Source organism: Pseudogymnoascus destructans, assembly GCF_001641265.1.
Source record: "Pseudogymnoascus destructans isolate 20631-21 unplaced genomic scaffold scaffold_5, whole genome shotgun sequence".
Lineage (NCBI taxonomy): Eukaryota > Fungi > Ascomycota > Leotiomycetes > Thelebolales > Thelebolaceae > Pseudogymnoascus > Pseudogymnoascus destructans.
In genome coordinates this window covers 1,239,490-1,250,479 of record NW_020167524.1, presented here as the reverse complement: position 1 = coordinate 1,250,479, position 10,990 = coordinate 1,239,490, and the positions used below count along the sequence as shown (strand labels likewise).

The window sequence follows — 10,990 nt, the reverse complement described above, 5'->3', positions numbered from 1 at the left end:
ATAACTCCCATTACAAAACCTGCTTCATTAAAGTTGTAAATATCCTACTCTAAGATTCTGTATTTTGCAACTGTGTTTTGTACAAGGGAGAACCACCCTTTAATTATCTTTAGATCTTTACATTTTGCTTGATTATAATTGTACTTCTAACTGAACTTTGCTTTGATTTCTATATGACGCTTTATAAAGTTAGTAGTCTAGTTCTTCCTAACAGGGCTCTCAGCTCGTTCGGAGAGTAGAAGGTCAGCCATTTCTTGTACACATGTTAGTATACATTAGACTTCTAATTTCATTAATCACCACCTAGAGCTCTAGACATGTTTCTAGCAGAAATACGACTACTAGAGAGCTAAGTGCGAAGGCCTAGAAGTTATTTTCGTGGCTGGTTTTAGCTTATACACAACACAATTACGAAATATGGTATTAATGATGTAGATATCTACAACTTTGACAAGACTTGGTTTATAATAGGTGTTATCTTAAGTGCAATGGTTGTAACAAGCTTAGACAGGCGTGTAAAAGCAAAAAAGGTACAGCCTAGCAATTGGGAATGGGTTATAGTAATCCAAGGCGTTAGTTCTTAAGGTTGAGCAGTGCTGCCGTTCATCATTGTTGTAGGCAAAAACCACCTTGCCTCTTGGTACCAAAACAGCAAATTTCCACCTCACTAGGTAATTGCTGTCTCTGAAAATGGTTGGACTACAAATGAGAGAGATATAGATTGGATTTAGCATTTCGAGAAGCACACAAAGTCCCAGACTGTTAGTGGTTATCGCTTGTTAGTCCTTACCAGTCATAAGAGCCACCACTTAGACGAGTTTAAGGAGTACTACAAAGACCAGAACATTATAACTCTCTATATGCCCGCTCATTCTTCTCATCTACTCTAGCCACTTGATGTCAGCTGTTTTAGCCCATTAAAAAAGGCTTATGGTCAGCAAATTGAAGATATGATACGGCTTATATTATTTACATTACTAAGGACGACTTCTTTCCTGCCTTCTACGCTGCATTTAACACTGCAATGACAGAAAGTAACATTCAAGGAGGCTTCTAGGGTGATAGGCTTCTCCCATTTAACCCTAAGAGTGTGATCTCTACACTTGATCTCAAGTTAAAGACACTAACGCCTCTAAGCTCCTGCCTAGGTACTGCTTAACCTTGGGTTTCCCCAAACACCAAATAACCCAACTAAAGCTATGTCATAGTCTACGTTTATTAAAACTCGGATTTCACGCCATTAAAATAGCTCTCCAACCTCAATCTATACAGCTGTTAACCAGTTTACAAAGGGTACATCGTAAATAATGCATCAATTCACATTGTTAAAGGCAGAGAACCAGAACCTCCGACAGGCAAATTAAGTACTAAGCAAACGCTAGAGGGCAAGAAAAACACGTCTATGACAAGGAGGATCACTTAGTCAACAGGAGGCGTAGGATCTACAGGACGAGAGGGACGTTGTGTAGCAAGTAGAGCAAGAAGTAAGGGCGAGTAGTAGTAGGAAGCCAAGGGAAGAAACACGCCTACGGCGTTGTGGCAACTGTAGTCAGGTTGGTCACAGTGTGTGGATGTGTTAGATTGTAGCAGAGACCTCTTTAGAAGAGGATCCCGAAGAGCTTTAATTGATTCTTAGCGTTGTGGTGGAATTGTCGCAATATTTATTTCATTGGGTTGTCAGAGTGTATCATTCGCTTGTGATGTACGTTATATTTTACAAATCAGTGTTCGGCGGATACATATCCGGGTAGTATCCGTGAAGCTCACGGGTAGGGTATATACCCGGCGACGATCTGACGGGTAGGGTAGGGTATATATCCGGATACATGAGGCTGAATATTGTATATAAAAATAGAATAGCGTATATAAAAAAGAATGAAGCTTTTGATAATAGTAGTAAACCCCTTTCCGCGAGCCCCCTTTCCGTGAGACCCCCCCTTTCTGCGAGTCCCTATTCAGGTGCTTCATCGTCAGCATCATCGCCGTCGCTATCAGCCTCCCGTATTTTACCCCAATTCCGTAAGCAAAGTAAATATCTAATAGTTGGCGGTGATAACCTATTCCGCTTCTTTGTAATAATATCACTACCATTACTAAATACTCGTTCCGATGCTGCAGATGTTGCTGGAATAGCTAGATGATCACGAGCAATACGGGCAATAACTGGATATTGGTATTGCTTTGCGCACCAATATTTGAGAATATCAGTATGCTCACCGGGCCGTGGTTCAAGCATCCAGCGCCTCCATTCTGGCTCTTGAAAAGCCAAGCCTTCTGACGCAAATAGATCTTCATCAGAATCAGGTTCTTGATCTATTGTAGCAGTAGCACCTATTGCTTCTGCAAGAGCTGTTTCGTGAGTAATTCGCTCCGTATCAAGGTGATACTCTCGCTTTTGGTACGTTCTACAAACGTCTTCGAACTGCGCTCTTGCTCGTAATCTTCGTGTATCGTCTATAGCATTTGGATATATCTTCTTAAATACTGTATGATTCATTCGTGGGTCGCAAATTGTAGCAACAGCTGAGTGCTTACATTGCCGATTCGTTGTAAGAGTATAATACTCATTAAGCTTTTGAAGCGCAGCTCCACAAGCTACTCCGATCGTAGAGCTTCTACCAAGCTCTTCTTGTAGTAATGTGACCTTATTTATCATCTTTAAGTAAAGAGGAATTGTAAAGTTGAGCGTTGGATATGAATCGCTTTGTAGCCGTCTTGACGGCTTTAAGAATACTAAGAATAATCGTTCAAGAGCTTCGATAATAGCCCAATCGTTGCTTGTTAACGCAATATCCTTCATACTGATATCAAGCTTCTGCGTAGAGCATACTGCAGTAATTGGTATTCGAAGCTTTATAGCTGTTTCAAGCATATAGTACGTTGAATTCCAGCGTATAGGCATATCAAGTGATAGCTGGCGTGGCTTCTGGCCTGCAGCTTGTATCTGCTTCTGTAAAGCATCCTTCCATGCTCTTCGGTTTCGAAAGACATAAATATGCCTTCGGAGCTTCTCAAGCGTAGCTGATACTTCAGTAGAAGAGTTATCAATACGCTGCGGAATCCGGGCAAGCCCTTGCTGACACCAGTACGCTTCTGTTTCTGTATCCGGGCTAGCTTTCAAGCTCTTTAGAGTAGCTTGAACTGCAAGATTGATAATATGAGCAATACACCGAACGTCCCCTTCCTTTACAGTAAACGTCCATGGCTGTTGAATAGTCGTCTGCTGCTTACTGGCTATTTTCTCATATTCTGAAAGCATCACAGTATTCGCTGAGGCATTATCCCGCGTACAAGTAAATATAGCACCTGTAATTTCGAAGCTATCTGTTACTGCAGCTAACTCTTGAGCGAGATATTCGCCGCTATGAATTGGCTCTTGAAGGTGGATTACATCAAGTAATACGCACCGGTGCTGCCACTTCTCATTAATCCAATGGCCTGTGACAGCAGCGTACTCTGTATAGTTCCGTGCAGTCCATGCATCTGTTGTAATAGATATCCGGCCGCCATAGGTAATATGAGCCTGGAGTTCTAATTGTAGCAATCCTCGGTGATATGAGAATTGCCGCTGTAGCTCTCGGTGTAGTGTTCGCGACGATATCGATAGAGTACTTGGGCTTAAGAACTGTACTAATTGATGGAACGAATAGCTCTCAATAAGTCGTAAGGAGAGGTTATTTGATACAACGAATGAGAGTAATAACTCTCGGTATTTCGCTCTACTATTTGATGCTTGAGCTTGAGCGGGCTGGACTTGCGGGTTCCGCGGCCGTGGCTCAAAAAATGACGATGCACTACTTGATGGGCTTGACGGCGTAATTGTATGACCTTTCATTGTATATGCTACTGTTGGATGCTTCTGCGTATAGTGCTTCCAAAGATTACCGGTTGAAGTCTGACTTAATAGCTGCGGAGTAGGTGAATATCCGCAGCCTGGTTGTAAGCAAGTTACTTTGACTGTAGGTGGGTTACTATCAAGTATCAATCGCGAATATAATAGCTTCGTAAATAGTACCGATGACGTTGGTGGCAGCATTCGTCCTGGAGGCTGAAGCCGGAGCGGTGTAGGATTAATATCCTGTTGAATATGAATAGGGGGCGGCAGCGTTGGCAGACTTGGCTCATTATGAGTATCATAGCTATTATAGCCCTCAGGCTCCGTTGGTATATCTGATAACGACGAGTCGCTCATTCTGAGGATAATTATCACTTTATACAGCATCAATATAGATCTCACGACGTTGGAAAAAAGAGGTCTTGGCTGCGCTTGGCTATTCTTGGCATGTATCCGGATATATACTCGAGAGTATCCGGATACGCCGGATACTCCTAAAATATCGCCGGGTAGGTATATACTCGAGGATATACCCGGATACCACGGGTATATTGGTATCTGTGCCGAACACTGTTACAAATATACTAACTTACATTTATTTATATATCCTACAATTGCACAAGAAGCTTGTTGATGTAAGCGGCCAAGCCATCCAAAGGTACCTCCTCCTTTGTGCCCAACCTTCTGCATTGGACTTCGCAAGACCTATTGTTCTTCCACCCTCGACCGACGACTACGATGATCGGATACCCAACCAAATCAGCATCCTGCATCTTCCAAGGAAAAGAATTGGTTCTGTCATCTAAAACAACATCGAGAGCATCTCCCGATATTGATCGACCTCTTGCCAGTGCATCATACACACCCACAGCTCCTTCTTCCTGTCCTCTGGCGGGGATGACAACCGCTTCGTATGGTGCAATAACGCGAGGCCAGTTGAGCCCCTTTTCGTCTGCAAGCGTCTCTGCAACAGCGCCTATCAGACGGGAGACGCCAATACCGTAGCAACCCATCTGCATTTGGACTTGTTGGGCTGATTTCAGAGGTACAGGAGCCTGTGCAGAACCCTCAGTCCTTGATGCCTCTGGCTCAATGTAGCCAGCGGGGAGTGTCACAACGGCTTTCATAGGATCGCTGTACCTCGCACCCAAATAAAAGGCATGCCCCAATTCAATAGCTTTCTCAATCTTTAATGAGCCATCATTGCACCTTGGGCATGCGTCGCCCTCACTTATCCGTAATAGATTAAGAGGCTGCCCATCCGAAGTATTTTCGGCGGTTGTTGAGGTTGTAATCCCAAGGGAAGAAGGGAGCGGAGAGTTTGTCCACAAGGGGTCGATCTCGCCTGATTGAATGGTCGCAGAAAGAGACGGCGGCAGTCGATAATCCACGAGATTGACTATCCTGGAACCTCGAGGCAAAGCCTCCTGCCCCTCAATAATGTTCTTCTCTATAGCCTGTGCCCATAGTAGTGCCGCATTCTCAACCCCTGGATCAAGGTCTGAGACGATGCTTTTGACAGCATGAGTGTTGACCTCCAACCCGCCTTGAAACCCATCTCTCGGACTATACCAGACGTTGACCAATGTGCCTCTATCTCGCGAAACCCCTCGCCAGACAGTAAACGTATTTTTGGCAGCGCTGGCTTCGAGGCCTGAGGAGACAAATGACCAAGTCGCCCCGAAATCATGAGTGGCTGGAGGCAGTGCGGACTCGGCAAGCTCTTCGTTGGCTACATAATCGCAGCTTCGGCAACTGATGATATGGTCTTCTCCCATCGAAGTAGGAAAGTGATACTCATGGCTAAGATCACCACCAATATCTCCAGAATCGGCCTCGGCAACAAGGTAACGAACTTTCAGTTCGTCAAAAAGGCGAACATAGGCCGCTCGAACTTGGTTATATGTCACCATACCTAGAGTTGGGCTGAGATCGAAAGTGTAAAGGTCTTTCATGGAAAATTCACGGGAGCGTAGAAGGCCGTGCCGAGGACGAAGCTCATCACGATATTTACGGGCTAAATTATCAGCAAAGATCAGGGATGGAAGATAGGCACCTTACATATCTGATACAACCGAACAGGCAACTCTTTATATGATTTTATGGTATTTGCCACAAGGGACGTGATCTCTTCTTCATGTGTAGGAGCTAAAAGATAGCCAGCCTCTTTTCTGTCTTTAAATCGAAACAACTACCCAAAGTGTCAGTATTTCACTTAGACATGGAGTGGGAGGACTATACCTCTGCATTAATAGCATTTAAACGGCCGCTCATAGTCCATAGCTCCTCGGATGAAATGCTTGATAAGTCAAGTTTTGAAGCACCTGCATTAAGAAGTCAGTTGGGGTCCGGCGAATGTTAAACCTCTGGAGACCTCACCTATGCTGGACATGTGCTTGTCGAGAAGTTTCTCAACTTTAGTTTGAACACGGAGGCCCAGAGGGAGCATGTGAAATATCCCAGAATGAGCCTGTGTCTGGTTAGTTACCGCCCCCTTTCTTCAGTAAGAATTTACGTACCTGCCGCAGAAAACCAGCTCTCACAAGCTTCGAGTGGGCATCTACCTAATATATTAGAAATTGGAAATTTAGTAAAGGGCACTGGCATTTAAACCTTCATTGGCACCAGGAGCAATTCCTCCCGTAGGAGTCCATACTTTAGAAAGTCTCGACCTCTGGTCCAACTGCAGAATGATCAGTTTCTGTGTCACGTGGCGGGAGTTGAATATAACGGAATGGTTTAGCAAGACATACATGAGGGACACCTGAAATCACTCTTACTCCACCCCAATGGTTTGACCAATATGGGCTTTGGAGACCAGCATAGCGGCGCTCGATGATACTCGAAGGCCTACCACAGCGGGCTAGTAATTTGTTGCACTGAGTATTCATGCTGAATGAGTGTAACGCGCCTCAAAGGCCTCAAAATATTCAATCCTAGGGGTTTAAATGCCCTCTGCTCATAATATATAAGCCATTGACCGATATTCGTAGTGTTTTAAAAGCTTTATAGCAACCGATGTAGGGTACATGCTTCACGAGGCTGGACAACGAGTTTAGTTGCCCCATCTGGCCCCACATTTTGACAGGGTAACTTTTACCGGGGTCTCGGGAAAATTCCGCCGATTTGAACTTTTACCTCCTCAACTCCAAGCTTGCCCAAGGAAATTTTTATACAGCGCAAGCTGAAAAGCTTGAGGAAACAGAGATATTACCATGGGCAAACATGGTACCAACACCGGCAAGGCCTCTAAAAAGGTCAAGCCCAACACACCAAGCAAGAATGCCTCAGCGCAAAGCCTGCCGTCGTTTGACGAAAGCGCATTGAGTGCTCTGACGGAGAAGATCGAGAAGGGATTCAACAAGGGAGCGAGCTCCGACGCAGCACAGAAGCCTGCGAAGAAAGACAAGAGCAAGGCGAACGGAGCATCTCACTCGAAAGATACTGCCCCAGGAAAGAAGCGCGACGCTGAGGGCAATGTGAAAACACCTACCAAGTCGAACAAGGCTACGGATCGCAAGCCAAAGCAGGCTGAGGGTGGTGTAGCGACAGAAGGTTCAGCTAGAGATATCCTTCTGCAAGAAATCCTCGCTCTCGGAGGAACTGAGGAGGATCTGGATCTGCTCGACGGCGTGGAATCGGACGACGAAGATGTTGAAGGCACTCAACCCAAGGTGGATGACACTAAATTCGCCAAAGAGTTCTCAAAGTTCATTGCTGGGCTCGGACTTGAAGGCCAAACCCAGGCTGATGCCAGCGACTCCGAAGTTGAGGCAGATGAAGTGGATGAAGACTCAGAGGAGTGGGAAGAGGAGCCTGATACGCCGAAAAAAGCGCCCAAGAAGACTGAAGAGCCAATCCCACAGCTAGTCCAGGCGCAAGATAATAAGCAAGACAAAAAGACTAAAGATGTCAACCGCCTAGTCAGTTCTTTCCATAGCGACAATTAAAAAACCGGTCGGCTGACAGAGACGTAGATATTCGAGGCGCGGCCAGACTGGCATTCGGCACCATTGGGTGACCTTCCAACTCCTGAACTTTTAGACGTACCTGCACACAGAGCTATCATCGAAGAGTTCAAGAAATATGCGAAGTCTTTGCTTGAAGTCGACAGCAACCTTTACGCCTCTAAGCATCTCTCATCAACATCGTCTCACCGCTTTCTTGCCACTATCATGGCTTCCGGTACATTGGACGATAAGGTTTCGGCCTTAACGCTGGTGATTCAAGAGTCTCCTATACATACCACGAAGTCCTTTGAGAGTCTTCTTGGCCTAGCGAAGAAGCGCAGTAGAGGCCAGGCCGTCACAGCATTAGGCGCCTTGAAGGATTTGCTTGGTGTAGGCGTTGTGCTGCCAGCCGATCGCCGATTGAGGACCTTTGCCACCCAGCCTGGCCTTCTGGGAACTCTTCAGACCGAGTTCGTATCAAACTGGAGAAGCCAAGATCCGCTCCCTGGCAGCATCACCAAGGCCCATTTAATTTCATGGGCTTATGAGGATTGGCTGAAAGAGATCTACTTCGAAATTCTGCAAGTTCTTGAAGGATGGTGCGCTGACGAGGTCGAGTTCGCTCGAGGACGTGCGATAACCTATGTCTACGAGCTCTTGAAGGAGAAGCCCGAACAAGAATCCAACTTACTCCGTCTCTTGGTCAACAAGCTGGGAGACCCAGACAAGAAGCTTGCGTCTAGAACTTCATATCTGATCCTACAATTGCAGACGACACATCCTCTCATGAAGCCGATCATCGTCTCTGCTATTGAGACTGAGCTTTTGCTACGCCCGCATCAAAGCACCCACTCAAAGTACTACGCCATCAACACCCTGAACCAGACCATCCTTAGTGGAAAAGAGGAGGGAGTGGCCCAGAGGCTCCTGAAAATTTACTTCGACCTCTTCGTTACCCTCCTAAAGAAGCCACTGCCACCATCTGCTGCACCTGGCCCTGTCATGAACAAGAAGGGTCAAGTCCAAGGTGGAGGTGGGCAAAAGGGAAAGAAGGCGTTGGAGAAGGTAACCAAGGAGGAACAGGCAAAGCTAAGCAGTGAGGAGACGACCGAGAAAATGATCTCTGCCGTCTTGACTGGTGTCAACCGTGCCCTCCCATTCTCGAAATCGGACGACGTCACTCTGGAGAAGCACATGGATTTGCTGTTCAAGATTACCCATTCTTCCAATTTCAATACGAGCATACAGGCCTTGATGCTTATCCAGCAACTCTCATCCACAAAGACTATTGCTGTGGAGCGCTTTTACCGAACCCTGTACGAATCGCTGCTGGATCCTCGGCTGATCATGTCGTCAAAGCATGCTCTCTACCTCAACCTCTTGTTCCGCGCTCTGAAGTCGGATTTGGACATTAGGCGAGTGAAGGCTTTTGCAAAGAGACTCCTCCAAATCATCACACTACACCAACCGCCCTTTATTTGTGGTGTCCTCTATCTGCTTAGAGAGCTGGAAGCTACCTTCCAAGGCCTCACCACGATGATCACTGAACCAGAGGCATCTGATGACATGGACGAAGAAGTGTTCAAGGATGTTCCCGAGACCGAGACAGCCGCCTCCGAGGCCGCAACCCTTCACGAGAACCTTATGCACCCCGACAGAATCCCGAAACCTGCACCAAAGGAAGGCTTATACGACGGACGGAAGAGAGACCCCGAGCACAGCAACGCTGATAAGAGCTGTCTTTGGGAACTGGTACGCTTTATCCTGAAGTCTTTTCTGTTATTTGCTAATAAAAACCAGACACCGTTTATTGCCCATTTCCATCCCTCGGTGGCTATGTTCGCCGACCGTCTTCTGACATCAGCCGTGATGCCAGCCAAGCCAGACCTTGCCTCCCACTCCTTAATATCCTTCCTCGACAGATTTGTCTACCGCAATGCCAAGGCATCCGCGGGTGGCCTCAGGGGTAGCTCTATCATGCAGCCTCTCGCTGGCGGAGAGAGCAACGGAGTTCTGGTTGCCAACCGCGCCACGGCGCAAGCTCACCAGCCGGTCAACTCCGAGGCCTTCTGGCGCAAGAAGGCTGAGGATGTTGCCGTTGACGAGGTCTTCTTCCACAAGTACTTCAACCAGATTGGCAAGGGCAAGGTGTTGAGCAAGAAGAAGGGCAAGCCAGCCAAGGCTGCTGGAGATGGAAGCGACGACGAAGATGAGAACGAAGATGAGATCTGGCAGGCTCTGGTTGACTCTAGGCCTGAGGTTGAAGGTCCTAGCGACGACGAGAGCGATCTTGAGATGCTTGACTTGGACGATTCTGGAGATGAGGGCTCTGAGGGCAGTGATGCCATATGGGAGGATGATGAAGTGGATGTCGAGGGCACGGATGAGGAAGAGCAAGGATCTGAAGAAGATGAGGAGCCAAGCCCATTCTTGGATGAGGATGAGGTGGACGAAGGTGAAGATGAGGATGAGGATGCTCTGTTCAACAAGGAGCTAGAGACCAACCAGAAGCCAGAGGCGAAGGTGGATGGTACGGTGACGGGCAGGGCTAAGAAGAAGAAGATGAAGAGCTTGCCAATGTTTGCTTCGGTGGATGACTATGCTGATATGATGGGAGGAGATGAGGATGAGGATATGGGTTAAGTTGTGGTGGAGAGCGTTATCAAAAGTAAGTAATCGTCGTATCCAACTTTTCGCTTCGCTCAAGGTTGGAGGAAGCGAGATGCGCGATTAAGAAATTTGGAGAAGCGAGATGCGCGATTTCGCTACGTGCGTCTGTTCACCGCTACTCCTTAGTAAAACTTTTACCATAGCTATAGACAGTAATTTATATTGTAATCCTATACAATTCATTACATGGAGGGGACTCCTGAAAACCCCTCTGAATCTATATCAGTCGCCTGTCGCATTTTCAAAGTGCCTGACTCAACGCTACGCTCAAGCATTAAACGCCGTGCTCAGAAGCTTACCCACGGAGGTCAGAATAAGGTGCTCTCTACTGCGCAGTCAGAAGCCCTTAAGAAATGGATTCTTGAGCAGTATCACCTAGGGCTTGGAGCTACTAGAAATATGATATTTTCTGCTGTTTGCCAGCTCCAGAGTCTACACCTACGGCCTCCGCCATCACCAAGCTGGCTTACTAAATATATTAAGAATGAGCTTCAAGAATACCACTTTATTACTACGAAGCCTATTGCACTACAGC

General features: G+C 46.6%; 2 protein-coding genes across 2 annotated transcripts; one reads left to right on the top strand and one right to left on the bottom strand.

The window, feature by feature from the left end:
• Positions 1-4,254: 4,254 nt before the first annotated feature.
• Positions 4,255-6,972, bottom strand: VC83_02600 (uncharacterized protein). The gene is made up of 7 exons (XM_024466258.1): positions 6,589-6,972; positions 6,449-6,518; positions 6,355-6,395; positions 6,215-6,305; positions 6,077-6,159; positions 5,897-6,026; positions 4,255-5,852 (listed from the first exon to the last, which is right to left on the bottom strand). Exons 1-7 carry the CDS (start codon positions 6,724-6,726, stop codon positions 4,444-4,446), a joined length of 1,962 nt encoding a protein of 653 aa, XP_024326071.1. The 5' UTR covers positions 6,727-6,972; the 3' UTR covers positions 4,255-4,443.
• VC83_02599 (uncharacterized protein) lies at positions 6,973-10,990 on the top strand. Its single transcript, XM_024466257.1, has 3 exons — positions 6,973-7,758; positions 7,813-9,537; positions 9,586-10,990. The coding sequence occupies exons 1-3, from the start codon at positions 7,051-7,053 to the stop codon at positions 10,426-10,428; spliced, it is 3,276 nt and encodes a 1,091-aa protein (XP_024326052.1). The 5' UTR covers positions 6,973-7,050; the 3' UTR covers positions 10,429-10,990.